General features: G+C 47.1%; 1 protein-coding gene across 1 annotated transcript; it reads left to right on the top strand.

The window, feature by feature from the left end:
- LOC308588118 (BPI fold-containing family B member 6-like) lies at positions 1-24103 on the top strand. Its single transcript, XM_081196412.1, has 16 exons — positions 1-75; positions 3000-3180; positions 4396-4495; positions 9661-9765; positions 10381-10527; positions 11969-12032; positions 12177-12237; positions 13506-13597; positions 15114-15290; positions 16035-16079; positions 18645-18803; positions 19251-19324; positions 20453-20498; positions 21417-21480; positions 22695-22774; positions 23754-24103. Exons 2-16 carry the CDS (start codon positions 3051-3053, stop codon positions 23838-23840), a joined length of 1431 nt encoding a protein of 476 aa, XP_081052538.1. The 5' UTR covers positions 1-75; positions 3000-3050; the 3' UTR covers positions 23841-24103.
- Positions 24104-24624: the final 521 nt, after the last annotated feature.

Genomic DNA, 24624 nt, shown 5'->3' with positions numbered 1-24624 from the left:
TTCCCTATCATCAAAGAGGAGATTAGGAGGTGAAGCTCTGTCTGCTCCTGAGGAATCTCCAGTCCAGCAGGACAGGTAAGTGAGCGATGCAGTTGTCCAAAGACACCTCTGATGGTAGGAGATCTACAAGAAAGAGAAAGGTTCTGGAGACGGCCTTTGAGGCTAGAGACTTTGCTGATTTCGCATTCTCTGCACAAAAAGTCCTTTTCATCGAGTGCGATTATGAAACAAGCCTGTAATTACTACTAAATCCAAAATGGCTCGTATGTCACCATTTGCTTGCAGCTAATTCAGAGAGCTTCCAAACCGTCGTTAATTGGCAGGAGGGAAACAAGCACATATCAGAAATTTAGGTTTGCAAGATTAGCGTGGTACAAAGCGCTCTGCTACCAGTCACTTTCAGACAACTTTTAAAAAATGAACATCCGTTCTGATTTGCTTGTAGGGAGATTAGGTGATGCTGCATCAAAAGCAAGCATTTCCAGCATTTATTGTCGGGCAAATGATATATTTTTGCAAGCTTGACTGGAGTCATGTACCACCTGTACATCATTTTCATAATATTCTCTCTTAAGGCATTACATGCCGGGATTAAATTTACGGCATGTAATGCCTTAAGAGAGAATATTATGAAAATGATGTACAGGTGGTACATGACTCCAGTCAAGCTTGCAAAAATATATCATTTGCCCGACAATAAATGCTGGAAATGTAAGGAAACTGAAGGCACATTCTTTCACCTTTGGTGGACGTGCCCAAGGATTAAGGCTTTCTGGGAAATGATCTATAATGAAATGAAAAAGGTATTTAAATATACCTTTCTGAAGAAACCAGAGGCTTTTCTCCTGGGCATAGTTGGCCAATCGGTGTTAAAGAAGGATAGAACTTTCTTTATGTACGCTACAGCAGCAGCAAGAATTCTCGTTGCAAAGCACTGGAAGACACAAGAGTTACCCACCTTGGAAGAATGGCAAATGCAACTAATAGACTACATGGAAATGACGGAGATGACTGGCAGAATTCGAGACCAGGGAGAAGAGCTTGTGGAAGAAGATTGGAGGAAATTTAAAATTTATTTACAGAAACATTGTAAAATTTTTGAATGCTGATGGCGTTGAAATGAACTGAAGGGTTTCTAGCAACAAGGTAAAATGTAAGATGGGATTGATAATAGATAAGCTAAATTGGATATGAATTTGCTGAACCAATTTTAAAAAAAGGGATACAAAAAAGGGAGGCATGAGGAAGTCAGGAAAATAAGTCAACTAAAGATGAGAAATTAAAAAAGAGGGAGTTTTGTTTTTATGTCTTTCTTCCCCCCCCTTTTTCTTCTTCTTCCCTTTTTGTGTTTAATGTTTGTATTTTTGTATTTTGTGATGTTGTATTTTTCTGTTTTGTACTTTTTTCTGAATTATTTTATTGATAAAACTTAATAAAATATTAATTAAAAAAAAGCAAGCATGCGCCAGTCCAGTGCATTTCCCTGTAACTTTCCTTCTTGCAAAAGAGTCCAATCTTTTGGGGAAGCAGGTTTGTTTTGCAAGAATTCCAGATCAGCTTGAATTGCCCTGAATTTGCCAGGGTGTGATTGAATCCGGCTTGAAAATAGCGACAGCCCAGAAGCACCCACCCTGGAGCAACAAATCCACTTTCGTGGCTAGGAAAGGGACGTGGGAAATGTGCACAAAAGTGTGAAAATAGTGAACCATTTACAGGAAGGCATAGAATCGCCTCACAAGCAAATCGGAACAGAAGCTCAATAAAGCATAGACGTCGTCTGACCTCCGCAGAAGCTTTGTGTAAGCGAATCAAGAAGGCTCATTCTCATATAACTGGCCCCCAAATAAATCAGAATGAATGCTAAGTAAATACAGGACTGTGTCTAACCTCCAAGTAAGCCTTAGGCAAACAAAACATGGCAAATATGGTAAACAGGTCATTTGGACAAACCCTAAAATTTTGCATCAATTAGAATTTAGTTTGATGATAATAATAATAAAATTTTATTTATATCTCCCACCCTCCCCAGCTGAAGCCGGGCTCAGATTTTGTTTAGTGTGGCAGCACCTGCACTTCAGGACTTTGTGCCTTTTGACACCCACTAAAAATATTTTTCTTTAGGCAAGCCTATCTCGGCACGGAGATGCTTTAATGTGCTTTTAGCTTATGCTTGATTTTAATTTTTTCTTGACTGTTTATTGTTATGAAATTGTTGCATGTCATGTGCTCTAATGCAAACAGAGCTATATCTCAGTGCAAACATGTCAAACAGTTTAAAGATGAAAATGAATAAAAACCACGTTGCAAAAATCATCCTTTAAATACTTAGTTCTAACTTTCTAGTCAACAGATTTAAGTTTTTTATTTTACATTTTTGTAAACCACTCAGAAGTGGGTTTTTTAAACAATCAAGTGATATATAAACCTTGCTAAATAAATAAATGAAATATGGTGGGAAACAGAAAACGGTAGTAGATAGGTCTTTCAGAGGTTTGCTCTGCTTTATAAGGCATGTACAAAGTGAATCTAGGACTGCAGTGAAGCATTCCACTCCTATCTTATTCAGGGACTGGACCTCTACTCTGTATAGCGTTTTGAGAATTCTGTCCCATTGCATCTGGTTTTCATCTTTTTGTAAATCACTTCGAGATTCTTGTGAATATAAAGCAGTTAAGAAATATTCTAAATAAATAAATAATTTCCACGGGGGAGGAAAGTGGAGCTGATTGATTCATAGATATTCTCAAAAGTAATTGCGGCTGCGTAAGAGCTCATTTGCTTCCCCCCGCAGACAAGTTAAAAATACAGCAATGGTGACTTAATGTTTTTGTGACTTAGACATTTAATTGAATGAAGAAATTCTGGCGACACATTTGAACTCACCCTCAAAGTCCCTCATTTTGGGTTCTAAATCTCAACCACCGTAATTCATTCACAAGCCAAACTAATAACGTGTTGTTGTGGGTTTGTTTTTTCCACGTTTGCTCCTTCCACCTCAGGTCCTCGGTCTCGTCTTCTCCCTTTTCTTCTGTCCGTGGTGGTGACGCATCATGGGGCTCTGTCTCAAGGCATCGCAGGTCTGCCTGCTGCTGCTGTTCTGCAGCTGGGCAGCCCTTTCTGACGAAACCTCCGAGTGCCGTCAGCCCATGGTGAAAATTGATAAACATACAATAATGGTCGGTAAGTGACATAAACTTAAACATAAACTTGTTTGATGTACAAATATGTCTCTCCTGGGAAGCAGTCGATCTGCCATGACTCCCAAACCAGTCCCTTTCGCTACCCTGAGAAAGAAGCGAATGAGGAAGGGAACAGGCTGTTCCACTCTGGGTGGGGGAGAAAGACCCTCATCCCCTTTCCCAGGCTTCTCCTGAACCGAGGATGTAGCTTGCTCAGACTCAGAGAACCAGTTCTTCCCTTACACACCATAAACGCAACATAAACCTAGCTCCCTAGGGAGGCAGGGCCAACCACGGGATAGAGGGACTCAGCTCTTTGCTGAGACAACATCTTCTGAAGCTCAGCCATTGGGAGCTGCTCAGGGAGATCTGCCTTCACCTTTGCCTGGACTTGACTCAGCCTTCTTGCCTGGTTAGACTAGACCAGCTTGACCAGGTTTTGGCTTCCGCTTCCCCTGCAAGCCCCACGCTTCAAGAGAAAAGGAAATATACCTCCCCAAAATCACCTCCAATGCAACTCAGTTAAAATGATTTAAATGGGAATCAAACATATCTTTCTGTTTTTGTGGTCCTTTAGAGACACATCAGATTTTCATACCAGACAGGCACATTGTTGCTGTTGTTTAGTCATGTCTGCCTCTTCGTGACCCCCTGGACCAGAGCATGCCAGGCCCTCGTTTACCTTCCCGCCAGAGCGGTACCTATTTATCTACTTGCACTTTGACGTGCTTTCGAACTGCTACGTGCGCAGGAGCAGGGACTGAGCAATGGGAGCTCACCCCGTCGCGGGGATTCGAACCACTGACCTTCTGATCAGCAAGTCCTAGGCTCTGTGGTTTAACCCACAGCGCCACCCGTGTCCCTAAAGTCATCATGTACCCAAACCGTATAAGGAAGCTTTACAAAGCCAGGTTTAAAATCTTGGTTAAACAAGAACCCTGACTAGACTTAACTCTTTAAAGGGGGGAAATTTAGAGAGGGGATGTCCTGCTAATAAGACGCTAAATGGAGGCTGGATGATGATCTGTCAAGGATTCTTTAGTTGTGATTCCTGCATTGCAGGGGGTTAGGCTAGACTCTTGGTGTCCCTTACAACTGCACAGTTCTACAATTCTAATAGTAATGGAGGAATGGCCTTACCTGTGGGCTGCTTCATAGTGAGCTATGGCAACCGGGCTCTGCTGGTCTAATTCACGGGCTGGCATATCTCTTTCAGCTGCCAAGAAATCCATGACTGACAGCAACATTATGGAGGAACTGGCAGAAGCTGCGGCCAAAAACCAGGGTGGCGCGAAAGCTATCAAAGGCATCAAAGGGTGAGGCATTTTGGGGAGGGGGGGGTGCTATGTCAGCCTATACCAACTGGAAGCGGACCTGGCATGCCAGTGCGCCAGTAGAAATGTGTCGAGAAGACCTCCTCTGGCGATCCCTTGCAGCCGCGTAAGATTGTCTTCCATGAATATGGTCTTAATGGTGTGTCTGTAGGTGGCTGTGGAGGCCAGTTCTGGATCCACACGTCCTTCCACAGTGGGGACATTGGTTTCCAGGTGGGAGTTGATCACGGTGTGGATTTGCCAAGCGTGCCTTCCTCCTAGCATGTTTCTCCCTTGTGTCCTGAGTTCGAGTGTCTTCAAAGCCCAGGACACCCTTGGTAAAGCGCTCGCAGGCCAGTGTTACCACATTATCAGTGTTTATACCACATTTTTAAAGATTTGCCCTGAGTGAGTCTTTAAACTTTCCATTTTAAAGTTCGGAATAGAGTATTTGCTTTGGAAGATGATCATCAAGTATCTGCACGGCATGACCAATCCAACGAAGTTGATATTGAAGAATCATTGCTTCAACACTGGTGATCTTTGCTTCTTCCAGTACACTGGCATTAGTTCACCTGTCTTCCCAAGTGATATAAAATATATGAAAAAATATGTAAAAGTGCAGCTTTCTCCCGATTGAAGTGCAGAGTGTTTGAAGACATGGACATTTGCAGGGAAACCAAAATACAAAACAAAATACAAAGCTATTGTACTACGAACCTTACTGTATGCTTGTGAAACACGGGCCACTTACAAACACCATCTCCAACTCCTCAAAAGATTCCATCAATGGTGTCTCCGAAAAATTATACATATCACTTGGGAAGACAGGCGAACTAATGCCAGCGTACTGGAAGAAGTTGAGAAGATCAGCACATATTTTAACTTGGCCCACGGAATACTGTCCCTGTATGCGAAAACTATAAGTGACAGCCTCTTGCAATGACCTGTTTTAATGTTTTAATGCTGTATTTTAATCTTGTTCTTAAGTTGTATTTCAATCAATTTGTTTTTCTATCGGGTGTTAGCCGCCCTGAGCCCGGTCTTGGCTGGGGAGGGTGGGATATAAATAAAATTTATTATTATTATTATTATTTGGAAAGCGCTGTCCTGTCACACAAACATTTGGGTCGGTATGGGGAAGGAATTTTATTTAAAAATGTATTGACTGCTGCTGCTTTGCCGGTGGGTCTTGGGAAGGACTGCTCCCCCCTGAAGCCCATTCTCCACCTTGGGCCTGGGGGTGGGCCCCATACTCACCTCCGCAGCTTATGGGGCTCCAGGGAGGCCTTGGGTGTGTGGGGTGGGGTGGGTGTTTAGTTGGGTGGGGGAATTTGTTTAATTTAATTATGTTGTGTTTGTAACTTTGTTTTTTTGTTTTTATAGTTTTATTGTTCTGTTAGTTTGTTTTTTGTATAGGCTTTAATTTGATTTTAAGGGGAGGGGTCAGGGCTGCCTGGGAGTGGGTCCCAGCAAACAAAATGGCTGGGGAAGGTTCCACGGGGGGGGGGGGGATGCACTCGGACAACCGATCTCAGTGATCACGGGTAGGAGGAGGAGTTACGCTAAGACCAGACCATGTCATTACCGAGGAAGCAGGCTTAGTCGTTGTTTGAGGACTATCCCTGCCTCCAGGTCTGGTCCTGACCGGAAGGATACTGGAATCAACAAGGGAAACCCACATGACCTGAAAGTGTTGCTGTGCAATGCCAGGTCAATGATGAATAAAACCACTGCCATCCACGACCTGATTGTGGATGGAGGATTTGACCTGGCATGTGTGACAGAGACCTGGTTGGATGAAGCAGATGGGCCTGTCCTTGCCGCTGCATGTCCACCAGGTTTCTCTTACGCACAGCAACCCAGGTCATGTGGGCGGGGAGGGGGGGTTGCAGTGATTTTTAGGAAGTCATTAGTTTGCACCAGGCGTCCTATTGGGAAGACCCAGTTCTCTGAGTGCATGTTCTGGAAGTTGGGCAATAGGGGCAGTACAGGATTCCTTTTGGTGTATCGACCTCCCCGCTGCACCAAGGATTCCCTGTCCGAGCTGCTTCAGGTCATGGCGGATGTCCTCCTGGAGACACCTAGTTTGGTTGTCCTAGGGGATTTTAACATCCATGCCGACACGACCTTACAAGGGGCCGCTCGGGACTTCGTGGAAAGCATGGCCTCCATGGGGCTGTCCCTGAATAAGTCTGGCCCAACCCATAGCCGTGGACATGCCTTGGACCTGGTGTTTACCTCTATGGATGTTGGTGATCTGACACTAAGTAAAAGCGAAACGAAAGAAGTGCCATGGTCAGATCACTTCCTGGTGCAACTGGACTTCTCTGCGACCCATCCCCTCTGCAGGGAGGTGGGACCAATTCGGATGGTCCGCCCCCGCCACTTAATGGATCCAAATGGTTTCCAGAGAGTGGTAGGGGATGCTTTATCCCATGTTGATGGCCATTCAGCTGATTCCCTGGTGGCCCACTAGAATGTGGAGTTAACCAGGGCTATTGACTGTTTGGCTCCGAAGCGCCTTCTCCGATTGCATGGAGCCCGGACAGCCCCGTGGTTTTCCACGGATCTGAGGGCAATGAAACAATCGTTGAGACGGCTAGAGCGCCGGTGGCGGATAACTCATTCAGAATCTGACCGGACACAGGTTAGAGCTCAACGTCGAGCCTACCAAGTGGCGATAGCGACGGTGAAGAAGAATTTCTTCACCGCCTCTATTGCATCTGCAGAAAACAGCAGCAGGAGACTTTTTCAGGTGGTTCACAATTTAGCGGAACCACCTGCAACATCGGGGCCCAGTAGGGGCAACATGATCTCCTGCAATGACTTTGCAAAGTTTTTTGCAGATAAAGTCGCTCAGATTCGAGAAGAGGTAGACTCCACCGTGGGAGCAGGGCCGGGGCGGGAGAGTGCTAGAGTTCTGTCTAGTCAAGTTGTGTGGGATCAATTCCAATCTGTTACCCCCGAGGATGTGGACAGGCTGCTTGGATGAGTGAAACCAACCACTTGTCTCCTTGATCCTTGCCCATCCTGGCTTATAAAAGCTATCTGGGAAGGACTGGGCGATGGGCTTCGTGGGGTGGTGAATGCTTCCCTCCGTGAGGGAGCCTTCCCAGACTCGCTGAAAGAGGCGGTTATTAAACCGCTTCTTAAAAAACCTTCTTTAGATGCGGCCACGATAGCCAACTATCGCCCAGTCTCAAATCTTCCATTCTTGGGCAAGGTGATTGAGCGAGTGGTTGCTGAACAACTCCAGGCCCGCCTGGAAGAAGCGGACCATTTGGATCCCTTCCAATCGGGATTCAGGCCTCATCATGGGACTGAAACTGCCTTGGTCACACTGGTTGATGATCTCCGGCGGGCTAGGGGCAAAGGCGAGAGCTGTTTCCTAGTTCTGCTGGATCTCTCAGCGGCGTTTGATACCATCGACCATAACATCCTTCTGGACCGTCTTGAGGGGCTGGGAGCTGGGGGCACTGTCATACAGTGGTTCCGCTCCTTCCTCCTGGGCCGTGTTCAGAAAGTGGTGGGGGGGATGAGTGTTCAGACCCTTGGGCCCTCACTTGTGGGGTGCCTCAGGGTTCTGTCCTCTCCCCCATGCTTTTCAACATCTATATGAAGCCGCTGGGAGAGATCATCAGGGGATTTGGGCTGGGTGTTCATCAGTATGTGGATGATACCCAGCTCCACCTCTCTTTCAAATCAGAACCAGTGAAGGCAGTGAAGGTCCTGTGTGAGTGCCTGGAGGCGGTTGGAGGTTGGATGGCGGCTAACAGATTGAGGTTGAATCCTGACAAGACAGAAGTACTGTTTTGGGGGGACAGGAGGCGGGCAGGTGTGGAGGATTCCCTGGTTCTGAATGGGGTAACTGTGCCCCTGAAGGACCAGGTGCGCAGCCTGGGAGTCATTTTGGACTCACAGCTGTCCATGGAGGCACAGGTCAAATCTGTATCCAGGGCAGCTGTTTACCAGCTCCATCTGGTACGCAGGCTGAGACCCTATCTGCCTGCGGACTGTCTCGCCAGAGTGGTGCATGCTCTGGTTATCTCCCGCCTGGATTACTGCAATGCGCTCTATGTGGGGCTACCTTTGAAGGTGACCCGGAAACTACAACTAATCCAGAATGCGGCAGCTAGACTGGTGACTGGGAGTGGCTGCCAGGACCACATAACACCGGTCTTGAAAGACCTACATTGGCTCCCAGTACGTTTCCGAGCACAATTCAAAGTGTTGGTGCTGACCTTTAAAGCCCTAAACGGCCTTGGTCCAGTATATCTGAAGGAGCGTCTCCTCCCCCATCGTTCTACCCGGACACTGAGGTCCAGCACCGAGGGCCTTCTGGCACTTCCCTCACTGAGAGAAGCAAAGTTACAGGGAACCAGGCAGAGGGCCTTCTTGGTAGTGGCGCCTTCCCTGTGGAACACCCTCCCACCAGATGTCAAAGAGAACAACAACTACCAGGCTTTTAGAAGACATCTGAAGGCAGCCCTGTTTCGGGAAGCTTTTAATGTTTGATGTATTATAGTATTTTAATATTCTTTTGGAAACCGCCCAGAGTGGCTGGAGAAGCCCAGCCAGATGGGCGGGGTATAAATAATAAATTATTATTATTATATTATTATTATTATTATAGTAACAGTGTCTATAAAAATGCATACTTTATTGGGGATGGGTAAATACAACAATGCACTATATTAGGGAAAACTGCTTTGCCAAAAATATGTAAATTTGGCAGAAGCACATAGAAGTCTGTGCAGATTAGGAAAAATTTTCCCCACAGTGCTAATGATTTTTTTTGCGGTGACTTTTTAAAGAATAAATAAGTGATGTGGAAAATAAAGACTAGAAATAAAGAGAAGCTGATATATTTCTCCTAATTTATTCCCCAATGAGTTGCATTTTTTTATTTTATTTATTAAATTTCTATAACGCTGTCCACCTGAGGACCCCAGGGTGGTTTACACTATAAAAAACACAAAAAATGCATAATATAGTAACCTCCCCCCACCCCCCACCCAGATTTTGTTTTGGGGTCCCAGCGCTTTCCCCCAGAAAACCTTCATTTTACTATTGAATCAGAGCTTTACGCGGATGGCTGCTTAGACTCCATGCCTGTTCTTTCCATGGTCTCTCTGCTTCAATGCATTGTGTCTTTTGTCCCATAGGCTGAAAGTTAAAGATATCCAGCCCCCCGAGATTGAAATACAGTTGCAAGTACCTAGGGACATCAAAATGCCAGTGGTAACTCAGATAACAATTGCTGGGAAAAGGTGAGCCAGAGCTTGCTTCCAAATACAGGGCAAGATCTCAGAGGGTGGTTCAGAGAAAGACACAGCAGCAGCCCAGTCCTTTAGGTGACCCCAAGGGTGGACTAGGTCAGGGGTGGCCAACATGGTGACCCCCAGAGTTTGATGGGCTCACTTGCGTGGCAAGTCCCCTCCCCAAGTGAAATGAAGACACTGGACACGTTATTTAAGGTTAATGGGCATAAGAAGGCCACAACTTTATTGATTACAGAATTGAAAGGTATTGGCCTTAGGCATTGGCTCCTATCGACTACCCGGAAGGGTTATCAACAAGCCGTGGGAGTCCTGTTGAAGTACGCCAACTAGGATCCCACGGGTGTCACCGCTCGGGGGCTTGCCGGGGGCCCTTACCTCCCTAGGTTTCGGACAAGGCAACGCCCCCCGGAGTCCTCTACCGGACTACCCTTTTCCTTGGGGGAAGGTGATGGCGCTTCCTCCCCCCCCCCATTCATTTGCATAACAATAACCCCTGCCAGTAGATTCTGAATTTAGACAACGGTTTGGTCACTGTGAAGTGTGAGGGAGGGCCAAGTATGTCAGAAACTGCTGTACCTAAGAACCAGATTTCATTTTGTGCAGCTTCATTGGTGGCACCATGGAGATCACGGTGAAATCAAAAATGACAACAGTCAGCTGCATGGAATACGATGAGAATAAAGAACTCAGGTTGAAAGCAAAGAATTGTATGGTGGAGCTGGTAAGCTGCAAAACCAACCTTCCCAGCAGGTGAGTCCCAACAAGATTCCAAGGAAGAGCTTTGAATTCTGCTCTGGCCAGCAGTCCAGTTCTCTGCAGTCCATATTCTCTGAGTATGCAGAATAGGGGTGTTTTCGTCCTGTGTTTTTTGATGGCAGCATACAGTCGAAAGGTTTCCCATCGCTATTGGTCTGCAAGGCATTTCCTGAGCAGGCAAAGCTGCTCTGTGTTGCCAGTTGCCCCGTCTTAGGACCCAGACTCCCCCTGCCAACTGCTATCAGAAGGGGCAGAGAAGGAAATTGTGTTCATCATTGTGGCGATCACACAGGGTCCCCAGACATTTGAGCTTCCTGCAGCCAATGGGAAGCCGGCCAGCGTCGCCAAAGGCGGTCCCCGCTCTGCTCCACGCTGGTATAGTGCGGTGCATGGAAGCCCATGGGCCTTAGGTTGTCAACTCCTGCCATAGATGGTTTCATTAGCCAAAGGCCTGCGAGAAGAGGGATGTTTTTGCCTGGTGTTTAAAGACATGCGATGAAGACACCATGTGAACCTCCTTAGCATGCTTTCAACCAGAGGGTAGAAAACAGGTCATGATTCGCAGGAGGTACCGTATTTTTCGCTCTATAGGACGCACCTTTTCCCCTCCAAAAATTAGGGGGAAATGTGTGTGCGTCCTATAGAGGGAATGCAGGCTGTGCGGCTAAGTCCAAAGCCAGAACCCCGCTGCTCTGCGGAGGCTTCAAAGGCTGCGCTCTTGGGGCTCCAGGCAGCTATCCGCAAGCCTTCTGAGCGCAGCAGGAGTTCCCGCTGCACTTGGAAAGCTTGCGGATAGCTGCCTGTTCTGGGGGTCGGGGGAAGCTCGGGCTTCCCCCGCCCCAGCCCCATGGCTGAAAATGAAGCCAAGACAGCGAGCGGGATCCACCCCGCTCACTGTCTTGGCTTCTGCCAAAGCTGTGTGCAGCCTCTCCCGGCTGGAGAGGAAGCCAAGACAGCCAGCGGGATGGATCCCACTTGCTGTCTTGGCTTCTTTGCTTTTTGGGGCTGGGGGGGGGGGAAATAAGATTTTTTTTTCTTGATTTCCCCCCCTAAAAACTAGGTGCGCCCAATGGTCCGGTGCGCCTTATGGAGCGAAAAATACGGTATTTGTATTTGCTCCCCAGCAGAGATAAAAGTAGCTTCCCTGGAGACTGGGGTTGGGCTGTTGGCACAGGACAAGTGGAAGTGTGGACAAGCTGTTAGATACCCTCTGGAGGAAAAAGACCCCCCAAAAACTTCAATTCATTGGTGAACAGAAGTTCCCTGGGCATTGCTGGTCTCAAAACCTATGAGGATGGCTGTGTATCAATGGCAACTCTTATTAAAAGCAGCCACATTCATAGGTTTTGATGCCAGGAAAGAAGCGAATGTCTCTTGTTCTCAGCTCAGATCTCCCAACACCTCGTGTTCACGAAGTCCCTTTACCTCCCCACAGCATGCTTCCGAAGATTGTGAACAAATTTCTTAATTCTACCCTCACTAAAGTCCTCCCCGGCATGGTGAGTCTGATGGACCTGAAAGAGAACTTACGGGGGTGGTCTGTTGAGGTTGTGCAGAAATATGCTTGGTGCACAGCTCACATGAAAACATGTTAATAGCAGCTGAGTCCGCTTCAATGCCCTTCGGGTTTCTCTCTCTTCTAGATGTGCCCAGCAGCAGACAAAGTGCTTCTACACATAGAAGAGAAAATGAAGAAAGCATTTGGTAAGCTCAGCTGGCACCTTCTACGCCAGCCTTGGTCAACCTGTGCCCTCTGGGAGTGTTGGTCTTCAGCTCCCAGCCAGTGTAGTCCAAAATGCCTGCAGGGCACCAGGTTGACCAAGGCTGTTTGTTCTATACTGCTCCTTTTATCTCTTAAAAACTGGTGGCTCGGTTCAGGTCAGTGCCCCAGGTATGTGGCGAACTAGGACCAAGATGACCCACAAGCTTTATGAATGAAGGACCCTGTTCATTCCGCTATATATAACCCAGGTGGTTATCTGAATATGGATTTAAACAAACAGCTCCTCCAGTGGTCCTCAACCTGTCCACAGTTCTTTCCACTTTGACTTACTTGCCAAGGAAATCCTGCGCATTGCAATGGGAATCTTGCAAGTGGGCATTCGGCAGAGAATGTGACTAAAGTCAGACGGAGCCGTAGCTTTGGAAAAAAGCTCAGGCACCAAAGCTATGGCCTCTGGCATCCTTCTTTCTTAGCAACCTGTTCTGGCTTATCATAGAATCTATGACAGAGTTGGAAGGGACCCCAAGAGTCATCCAGTCAACCCCCTCCCCTGTAATAGTAATAATAATAATAATAATAATAATAATAATAATAATAATAATTTATTATTTGTACCCTGCCCATCTGGCTGGGTTTGCCCAGCCACTCTGGGCAGCTTCCAACAAAGATTAAAAATACAGCAAAATGAAGGAATCTCAACTAAAGCATCCATGGCATCCATGGTCTTCCAACCTCTGCTTAAAAACCTCCACAACCTCCCAAGGGAGACGACACATACCTTTCCTCCATTCTTTCCAGGCACAGCCTGTGGTTTAAAGCTCAGTGTCCATGTACCCTTGTTTTTGCTCTGGGCTTTCCCCATGAAAACCTGCTCTTTAAAACTCAATCGGAGCAAACAGCAATCTGAGGGAAACCCAAAGACGTTTGCTCCAATTGAGCGCTAAAGAGCAGATTTTTGCAGGGAAAGCTCAGGGTGATGATGATGATGTTTGGACTTGGAGCTTTCAAGCATGGACCTGTGCCTGGAAAGGGCAGGGCAAAAGGTGAGTGCAGATAAGCCCCGAGTCAGATTTATTCATGGAGGAAAACATTATTCTGCCAGGACTTAGCTTAAGGACTTAGGAATTGCTTTGCAAGAGTGGACAGGCTTCCGGGAAGCCTCAGGCAAGGTGCGAAGGCAATAGTTACATCACCCACGGTTATTTGCCCTGTCAGATGCTGCAAATCATTTTCCATGTCATTTTCCCAGAGGAATGCCCTATTGGTGAGCGGGGAACAATGCAGTATACAATGGACGGGCTGCCAGAAGTATATGATGATTCCTTGAACATGAAGTTCAAGGTAAGTGTGGATAGCTCTGCTGTGTGCCAGTTATATCTTCTTGCACTTAGTATCACTTTTCATGATCTTTCACAGCCTCCCCCCTTTCTATGAATTGAAATAGCCCAGTGAAGGCTCTTAAAGGAGCGAACCAAGAGGTGTTCCCATTCTGCAGCCTGTACCCCTTGACTTTGACAAAAGCAGGGGATCTGCTCAGCTGTGAAGTAGAGGCAGAAGGTTATAGGAACATGTGAAAAGCCCTGCTGGATCATACCAAAGCCCCGTCTAGTCCAACATCTTGTTAGCCAGTTTTATTTGGAACCGTGGAGTCATAGAATTGTAGAGTTCAGTATATCTGAAAGAGCGTCTCCACCCCCATCGTTCTGCCTGGACACTGAGGTCCAGCGCTAAGGGCCTTCTGGTGGTTCCCTCACTGTGAGAAGTGAAGTTACAGGGAACCAGGCAGAGGGCCTTCTTGGTGGCAGCATCTGCCCTGTGGAAAGCCCTCCCACCAGATGTCAAAGAGAACAACAGCTACCAGAATTTTAGAAGACATCTGAAGGCAGCCCTTTTTAGGGAAGTTTTTAATGTTTGATGTATTTTAATATTTTGTTGGAAGCCGCCCAGAGTGGCTGGGGAAGCCCAGCCAGATGGGCGGGGTATAAATTATTATTATTATTATTATTATTATTATTATTATTATTATTATTATTATTGAGTTGGAAGGGACCCTGAGGGTCATTCAGTCCAACTGCCTGCAATGTGGGAATAACAGCTAAAGAATCCATGACAGATGGCATTCCAACCACTGCTGAAAAACCTCCAAGGAAGGGGAGTCCATCACCTTCCAAGGGAGACCATTCCACTGTCAGAAAGTTCTTCCTGACTTCAGTCAGAATCTCCTTCCTTGTACCATGAGTGCTACCCATAGAGCAGGAGAAAACAAGCTTGCTCCATCTTCCATGGGACAACCCTATAAATATTTGAAGATGGCTCTCGTACCATCTCTCAGTCTCCTCTTTTCCAGGCTAAACATTCCCAACCCCCTCCACCATTCCTTATGGTGAGAGCCAGCGTGGTGTAGTGGTTAAGATCGGTAGACTCGTAATCTGGGGAACCAGGTTCACTTCCTTGCTCCTCCCCATGCAGCTGCTGGGTGACCTTGGGCTAGTCACACTTCTCGGTGGCCCCCCAAATTTCTTACCCAGCCTTCACCGTAAGAATAGTTTGGTCCCTGAAAATATGTATCTGAAGTGTCAAAGGCCAGGGCAAAGAGGTTCATGTTCAGCATGCAATGGAAACTAGATAATGAAGGAGCCAGGTCTACCTCTGTGGGGAGGGAATGCCACAAGTCAGGGGCTGCCACAGAGAAGGCCCTGTCAAGGAGGATGTAATTCACCCACATACTTGGAAATGACCAAAAGAACAAAGAAAAAAGAAGGTGGCCAAGGTCCTACATCCCATCGAATGTAAATGTGGATTATGTTTTTGGGTAGTTTTCAAATGATGCAACCATTATTCTTACCTTCTCCTTTAGCCGGTGGTCCGTGACAGAGATGGAAATGAAATTCCAAATGTCTGTGAAGCACCAGGTTCTGAAGGGTCTTCCGCAAGACTTGATGGCATTACTCAAGTCATCATACCAACGGGTATCCTGAACACTGTGCTGGAACTATTCAAGAAAGACATGGACTGCGACGCTACTAGTGACTCGGTGAGTGAGCAGATATTTGATTCCTTGAATCTGTTGGCATGTCCACTTCTGTGCCTGTGACAGAATTTCCTCTAAAGGTGATGCACCATTAATTCTGACTGGAGAACGTCAGTGGTGGCTGCTGTCAGAGCAGAGGTCCTCCTGACAGTGGCGTTTCTGCAGCTCACCTGGATGGGGCAAAGAAGACCAGTGGTGAGGTCAAGGCTATATGGATGAACCACTGGAATTGGCTCTGTTGGTTCCGACTTTGTCGCTGCCCCGCCTAGGGATGGGGGTCAATTTCAGTTTCTTGTAGGTTCTCATATTTCTGGTCTTCAGTCTTCAGACACAGCCAGAGATCAGGGATATCAGAGGTAGGAAGTGGATGGAGTTTTGCTGAGTGGCACTTTGAGGCAAGCAAGAGTGGATAATTTGAAAGCGTTCACAACTAGAACTGCTGGTTTTAGGTTCTTTTTTATTACTGGAGCCATTTGGCTGCTTGCAAGCTTTCCGGAATTTGCCATCTGATGATGGGTTTGTACCTTTGAAAAAGAAACATTTCCACTTGCATTTGCTAATAATGATTTCCATTGACCGAGCCTAGGCTCCACCACTACTGAAAGCAGAATTCCCTGCTTTTGTGGCATCTCTTCACGTTGCTCCCCTGGGCTCTGCCTTTGAAAGAAGCTGTTCCTACTTTTGGACGGAGCCACTGCTGCGTTTAAAGCTGTCCATTCATGTGGTTTTTCCTCACTCTTTTGGCAGATTTCTGATCTAACAGTGGGCAAGATGAAAGAAATGATACCAGGGGTGAGTTCTCACTGCTTATCACAACACTGCTGTCAGGGAACTGCCATCAGGTCAGAGGCGAGAGGGGGAAGGACAGTTGTGTTATGGGGAACCTCTGAAGGTCTTGCGAAGCAGCTCCTCCTCTGGCGAGGAGGAAAGACCCACCTCCAGTGGAGAGGAGGTGGTGGGACCAGGGGATGCTAGGGAGAGCCTCAGTGCCGAGGCAGAGGAAGCCGGAGAGGAGAGAAGGACCCCTTTGCCAGCGCCCAGTCTGTGCAGTAGGTTTCGGTGCAAGGAGAGGAGGAGAAAGATGGGGGTCACGCGACTGTTATGCTGGGGGAGGTACAAGGACCGCCCACTCCCAGATTCTGCTAGTGACTGAGCCAGACATGAACTTGTGACGCTCTTCACTGTAAATTGGTAAAGGTAAAGGGACCCCTGACCATTAGGTCCAGTCGTGGCCGACTCTGGGGTTACGGCGCTCATCTCGCTTTATTGGCCGAGGGAGCCGGCATACAGCTTCCGGGTCATGTGGCCAGCAGGACTAAGCCACTTCTGGTGAACCAGAGCAGCACACGGAAACGCCGTTTACCTTCCCGCCGGAGTGGTACCTATTTATCTACTTGCACTTTGACGTGCTTTCGAACTGCTAGGTTGGCAGGAGCAGGGACCGAGCAACGGGAGCTCACCCCATCGCAGGGATTCGAACCCCCGACCTTCTGATCGGCAAGTCCTGGGCTCTGTGGTTTAACCCACAGCGCCACCTGCATCCCTTCCCTGTAAATAGGTTGCACTAAGAATAAAGCCTGGAAAAGACAGGTCAGAGTCTTGCCTGTTTGCAACCACACCACCACCTGACAACTGCCCTTGAGAGATCTGGGGGAAGAAAGGCTGCGTCTGGTCGTTCTTCAGGAAGGTTGAATTCTGAGGGTGCAGAAACCCCTGTGAAACCACCCTTTGATTTGCAGCCACAACAAGGGTGCCAACCTGACTAAAATATTAGGGGGGCAGGTAAGCCCCACCCACACAACCAATCACATGATGTAGTGTTCACACACCATTTGAGTGGCCATGCCCATCAGCTTTGAGGTGACTCAGCCCCCTCAAATATTTTTTCCCCTTTTCTTTTTTATTGGTTTTCACATATTACATTACAATACAGATGTACCAAAGCCAACACCATTTCCTCCCCATCCATTATATTATTTCCTCCATCCATCATATTATCCTTTTCTCCCTCCTCCCACTTCCCTCCGCCCCCACTCGATTTCCTCCACATTATACAATTCACAATAATCTTTGCATTCTACAATCTTCTCAAATCATCTATATATTCTTATTATCTGTCTTTACTAATTTTTCTTCCATCCAGTACTTCACATTTTAATCTAGGCATATTAGCGTATCGTTTTCTGAGCAATATCTTGTCATATATTCATCAAAACATTTCCACTCCTTTTTAAATTTTTGATTTGATTGATTTGATTCGACAGACTTCCAGCGAGGCACTCTCACAAATGGGTTGGGGAAAGTGCTCAGACCTTCACACCCACCCACCCCTCAAATATTTTTGCGGGGCTGAATACCCCGTGGCCCCTAGGCGCTGGCTCCTATGACCCACAGTGTGATTGGGTGAAAAATTTATTCCCTTGACATTCTGCTGCAGATTCATTGTGAAAACCTCACATCTTCTCAACCAATTAACAAATGATCCGAAGAACTCAGTATAAGAAGGACATCTTCTGGATCAGGCCAATGGCCCATTTGGGCCAGCCAGATGCCCATTATGGAAAACCTGAAAACGCTTCCACTTGCCCCACTACTTCCCTCCCGGAATTGGAACACAACGTCAGTCGGCTTTTCTGCAGAAACCGGGGGCAGGGACAGCAGCCAAGAAAACTATCACAGAGCCTTAGAGAAGCATCTTCAGACAACACAAGCTTAATGATAGGTTTCCAAAAACAAACGTGGCGCATGTTCTCAGAATGCACTCAATATCCCCCCCCCCCGAAACAGAAAGTGCCAGAACACTGGCCCTTCTTAGCTCAAGAATGACCAGCATCTTAAATATAAATGTAATGGGGCAGTCGAAAGTTGTTCAGGGCTGAGAGCACGACACCCTGTGCTTTTCTTTGGTCTTTGATAACATTTGGTATCCCCCACTACAGTGGTACCTCCAGATGCAAACGGGATCCGTTCCGGAGCCCCGTTCGCACCCTGAAGCGAAAGCAACCTGCCTCTGCACGTGTGCAGCTCGCGTTTCACCGCTTCCGCACATGCGTGTGACATCATTTAGACCGTCTGCGCATGCGCGAGCGGCAAAAGCAGGAAGTAACGCACTCCGTTGCTTCTGGGTCGCCGCAGAACGCAACCTGAAAATACTTAACTTGAAGCACATATATCCTGAGGTATGACTGTATTTAAAAAAGGCCTTTGGGAAATATTGAATGGGTGGCAATACCTGAGTCGACAGAGGAGGAGGAGGAGGAGGAGGAGGACTAGACTTGGAATAAGAATACCTGCAAGAGCTTTTGGTTCTCTCCTCCCTTACACTGCTGCTTTTAATTGCATTCTGACTTCCTGCAGCTTCCAGATATGGACCCCTCAAAGAAAGTGAAGTTGGAAATCAGATCTGTAGAAACACCCAAGGTTCGCATCGAAGACGGCAAAAGTGTCATGGCAGTCCATTCGACAATAGACGTCAAAACAGACCCAGAGAACGAGCCTGTCTGCACCATAGACATGGTAGGCAGAATTTATGTCTCACTCCCAGGGGCCAGCAGTTCCTGACATGTTATACTTGCGCTGTCTCCCCTGCTGGGCTTTCCCCCCACAAGGCCCCCCTGCCCCCTCCCCAAAACATATTCAGAATTTGAATGAACTGAGCAGGTATTTCCACCCCAGGTTTTCCAGGTGCCTGGTGCCACATTTTAGAAACTGGCTGATAAAGTTAAAAACAAGTCACTAGGATTTCTGGCCTCATTGCTAATTTGCACATCAACAGTTGAACACCTCCCTCACGCACGCACACACAGCCCTTTTAAACTCAAATTTACAAATTAAAAGTTTCACATTTCTCTAAGTACATTTGCAAAGGGTGGAGCCTTTGTCATTTTCTCCCCCTGCTGCAGACTTGCGTCACTTTGGAGGGCAATGTGCTCACTTGGGCTTCCTTCTGTTGTTCCATTGCAGGAGCACAAATGGGATGCTGGCTATGAACAGCTCAATGATACCATGAAAGTCTTCTTGCAACCGGAAACGGGCAGGTACTGAGCTGAGTATTCTTCCCGTCCTTCAACAAATCCTCAGTTGAAGAAGATGGTCTGCGGGCCTTTTCCAAGTCTATGGCTGTTTTTATACATGAGGTTTAAAACTTTGTTTTTTTCTAGGGATGTAAGAAGCACCCCTGGGCCCATTCAAACCTCTTAAACATTCTCGTTTCTTTTATCACATTTCTTGTTATGTGAAATTTCAGTGGCAGGTCTGAACATGTGCACTTAAAACCTTGATTAGTCATTCTGCTCATTAGAATCACAATTGCTGCTTCCTTTCAGTAGCAGAGAGGGCACAGTTCATGGCATTTTCCTCTCACACTCATGAAGACCGCCCCGCCCCCATTTTGGTGGCATACATGAGGCTGGGCTTTTCCCCCACAAGGCATCCCTTCCAGATCCATATTTCCACCCTGTTTCAGTTTTGCTGGCATCCAATCAGTGATCTGTTCCATTGCATCCTGTCGTTTGCATTTTCTGTATACAGTACAAGATACATACTCTTTACACCAGGCATGGCCAAACTTGGCCCTCCAGCTGTTTTGGGACTACAACTCCCATCATCCCTGTTAGCTAGGGATGATGGGAATTGTAGTCCCAAAACATCTGGATGGCCGAGTTTGGCCATGCCTGCTTTACACTAAATAGACACTTTTCAATTCTGTTTGATGTGTTCACTAGGATGACACAATTTATGGGTGAATCTTTTATGAAGTACATGTATTTTCACATGTACATAAAAAACCCAAAGCAAAATGTGTGCTGTCCGACTGGGGGTTCTAGTCTAATCCAAAAGCTAGTTTGGGAATGTTGGATCCGGTTGGTCCTCTCCAAAAATGGATGGAAATGAATTCCTTCCTCTCTCAAGCTCCCCGCCCCTTCCTCTGCATTGTGTGAAGGGGAGAGGGCCTTCCTTTTGTCCGTCTTGAATCTACAGCCCTTTTGTGGAAGAAGTACGGGGCGTTGAGGAAGGATTTGAAGGGAGGTGAGAGGAGGAAAGCAGTAGTGGAAACCTTCAATACGACAAATAATGAAATATCACTAAGCACAAGAAAGCAGCCAAGGAGGAAGCGATGGAGACATTGGCATGTCCTCTCATGCTGCCTTTCTTTCGTTTTGCAGGACAACAGCAATATCTGTGACTTCTCCCTCAGTCGGCGACATTAATGTAAGTGTGAGGTTGTCTTGGGCTACTCAAGAGCACACACGGAATTGCTGTCTTATCTCTTGAAGGATTTCAGGCATGGTGGGGAACTTCAGGTCCTGGAACCAAATACATCGCCTAGACCACCCCACCTCTGCTCTTCTCCCCACCCTCTTTGAGAATCTGGAGATAAAAATTCTTCAGGAAATAGTGTGAGAGATTCCCTGGTATACAATCGCATGCAGCCTGAAGAGGAATTCTTCAATATGGCGGGTCCCAGGAGGCTGTGCCTCAACATCTCAAGAGGCTTTCTAAAGAATTCCCACAGAGTGCTCTGGGAACTTTTCCCCTTCTAACGTTTGTTCCGTCCTGATCAGTGATCCAAAACCTGCCTTGCCTGTGTGTAAGGTCTCAGGTTTGATGCCCACTGTTGAAAGGATCTCAGGTTGTAGATCTCAGCCATGGGAGGGAGGCAGCCCATCCATTTGTCCTCCAGCACAAAGCAACTTCCCCTCTTATAATAATGATCCATACTTAAAGGTAAAGGGACCCCTGACCATTAGGGCCAGTTGTGGCCGACTCTGGGGTTGCGGCGCTCATCTCGCTTTATTGGCCGAGGGAGCCGGCGTACAGCTTCCGGGTCATGTGGCCAGCAGGACTAAGCTGCTTCTGGTGAACCAGAGCAGCGCACGGAAACGCCGTTTCCCTTCCTGCCAGAGTGGTACCTATTTATCTACTTGCATGTTGACGTGCTTTTGAACTGCTAGGTTAGCAGGAGCAGGGACCGAGCAACGGGAGCTCACCCTGTCGCGGGGATTCGAACCACCAATCGGCAAGTCCTAGGCTCAGCGGTTTAACCCACAGTGCCACCCACGTCCCATACTTAGGGATCTATACTTAGGGGCCATCAACTCACCAACTCTCCTCTTCCTCTTGTTTTAGGAAGACCAACTAAAGGAATATATGCAGAATGCCATAGCCAGCAATTGCGTCCCAGGGATGAATGGTAAGATGATAATAATAATAATAATTTATAATAATGTATTTATTTATACCCCGCCCATCTGGCTGGGTTTCCAGCAACTCTGGGCGACTTCCAACAAAATATTAAAATACAACAGTCCTTCAGATATTAAAAGCTTCCCAAAACAGGGCTGCCTTCAGATGTGATGTTTGCTTAGGGTGGTTGCCATATTTCAAACAGTGAAAATCTGGACAGAAAAGTTGTAGATCTTTTTTTTTTTTTTAGTTTTGCACAAAGTTGTTGAGCTGTGTTGGCAAATTTCCTGTTTTTGAGGGAAATCACCAAAAACTACACTGCTGACATGGGTTGCCATACGTACAGATTTCCCCAGACATTTTTTCGATTCCCACCCAGACGTTGCTTCTGACTGCAGTATTCTGGATATGTCCGAAAGGGCTCATTCCTACGTACGTTTTGCTCCATGCTTTCTAGGCCCAGGTCCACGTTTTCCCCAGTCTGTGTCTGAGTGCTCCTCGCCCCTCCAATCTCCCTAGAAAAACCTGCTCTTTAACTCTGACTCAGAACAAATGGCAACTTGGGTTTTCCGCCTGAAGGTGGCGCATAGGCAGGAGAAGGGTTTTGGCAGTGCAATGACTTCAGCCTTCAGAAGTAAGACCACAGCTGTCAACTTACAGATTTGAAAATAAGGGACCAGCAGCCTCGAAAATAAGGGATCAGCAGCCAAAATAAGGGATTTTCAGAGCACAGGTATGTTCAACTTCTGAGCCCCTCCAAGCCAAAGGCAGAAAGCCCAGCCAGCAGCCAAACGAAGCCTCAAGCGGTGGTTCCCACAGCGCAGCAACCCGGCAAAGGGGATGCAGCAAGGAATACCACCATCCCCTCTCCGCTAGGAAGCGCTGAGCAAAGGCGAGTCCCCAGGCAACGCGGCCGATTTGATTGGCACAAGGCATGCAAGCTCCACCCCCCAGTTGTTCTTAGACTCCTTATTGGGTGAGCAATGCAGACAAGCAACACAGTTGGAGCCTCCCTCCTCCCTGGCTGGCAGGGAGGGAGGGAGAGGAGCTGCTTCCTTCGAAACCCGGGAAATTTAAGGGACATCATTAATAAGGGACAGCAGCGGGACACAGTGCTGGGATAAGGGAGTTTCCCACCAAATAAGGGACGGTTGACAGCTATGAGTAAGACTTTACCACTCTCTCTAAAGCCAACGCGACTTTCTTCTTTGCACTTTCCAGATGCCCTGGAAAAGAACCAGATGAAAATGCCCAACCTGATGGGGGCTGACTATAATCATCCTGAATTCAAGATGGTGGAGGTCAGTGTGGGGCAATGCGCTTGCCAGCCTTGCGTTGGCTTTTCCTTCCTGCGTGGTTGTCTGATGAACAAGCAGGCTGGTTTTAGCTTGAGCTATGGGATCCCTGCATTGCAGGGGGTTGGACTAGATGACCCCCAGGGTCCCTTCCAACTCAACAGTCCTACGATTCCATGACCCCTGCACTCCAGCCACTTGGAAACAGCCTGAACTTTGTGTGCTGTGTTTCGTTGGTGTCATGGTGGTGGCACTTGTGCCCCCTTTCTGATAAAAATACTTTGCAGAGATGAGGGGAGCAAAAAATAGGGGGTCAAGGTTTTGGGATACTGCCGGGGAGACGGGGCATTTGGCAGGCCCCCAGCTGGCTCCAGCCACCGGACAACAGCTGGGCAATCTCCAGTTACAGCATTAATCAGTGGCATGAGCCTCAGATACGTTTAGAGACTCGGCACGCTCTTATCAGCAGAGTGAATAAATCCTCACAACAGAAGTGGCGGATAGAGACATGTGTGCGCGTTATTTACAGGTGTTTATTCAGCATAGTTCAGGAACAAAGGAAAAACATGTCTGCTTCCCTTCGTCTCCAGCAAACAGCAATAGCAAAAGCAACATACAACGAAAGTTCCCAGCAGACTTGTGCTGGAAGTAAATAGGCATGTGACACACAACGGGCATGCCTGTTCCTCTTAAGGTGGAACGGAACTATATCCTAACACAAGGAGGGTCAGAGAGTGAGAAATGTTCCTATTTCCATCTGAGGAATGTTGGAGGTATGATATTAGCTGTGCCCCCCCCCAAATGAATTCAGGACAAGATCCAGAGAGGATCTGAGTTGGTCCAGGGTGGGTTGGCCTGATTTTTTGGGTGAGGGGCAGATTGAGGCCATGGGGCAGATTGAGTTGTGGTTGAAAGGACACACAGAGCCCTTGTTTTTGTTTTTTTAAATGGCAACACTAATGGCTTTCCCCCACCACCTTTGCAGGGTCGCGTGATCATTGAAGTGGACCACAGCAACGTTGAGGACGATTCCATGGTGCACTTGGAGAAGTTTAAAAACATGTCTGTTTAAAAACAGGCCAGAAACCGGCACCTGCCTCCAAGAGGTGCTCACCCAGCCACTTGATCCAAAACGAAAACAGCACATCCACCTAGAATGGGTCCCTTCCAACTCTACAATTCGATCTGGAGTGGGCAGCAATTGGAGAACTCTTCTTCCTCGCCTGCCTGATAAACGCTCACCCCCATTCCCAGTTCTCTAGGCTGTAACTCTCTGTCCAGAGGCTAGGAATGATATTTTGCAGGTTCCTTCAATAAAATAACCCATGTTTCCTCTTCTGCATTTCTTTTGTTTTCCTTTGGCCAGAAGCCTGCCAGGAATCTGTGGATGTTCAGAAACATGAACGTCATGTCAATGAGGTGGGCTCAGTGTCCACGCAATTCTGCAGACAGAAGCAGGCAAGCTTTTCCAGCGGTTCACTATTGTCTGCTTCCTGTGAGATTTTGCTCTGTTATTTATTTTTTAAAAGACATTCATATACTGCTTAATCCCTCACACTTCTATCCTGTGGACAGAAAGACAAATCATGCATGAAACGAACTGAAAAAACTATATCGCAAACTGAAACACTACCTTAAAATGCCTGATGGAACAAGATCCACAGGCTTCGGTCCACAACACTGAACAGATGGCCTCTAGAAGTTACAAGACATATTTCAAAAAGTAAAGGACCAGGATGCCCCAAAATTGTTGATTTTTTTTTAATAGGATACACCAAAATCACACACAATTGATTGACTTGCCTAAGATCCAGGTTAAAGTGCCACCTTTCGGAAATCCACCCAGATGTCAATTC

Source organism: Podarcis bocagei, assembly GCF_964188305.1.
Source record: "Podarcis bocagei genome assembly, chromosome: 5".
NCBI classification, from domain to species: Eukaryota; Metazoa; Chordata; class Lepidosauria; order Squamata; family Lacertidae; genus Podarcis; species Podarcis bocagei.
Note: the sequence above shows the minus strand (reverse complement) of the source record. Positions and strands in the feature narration are given on the sequence as shown.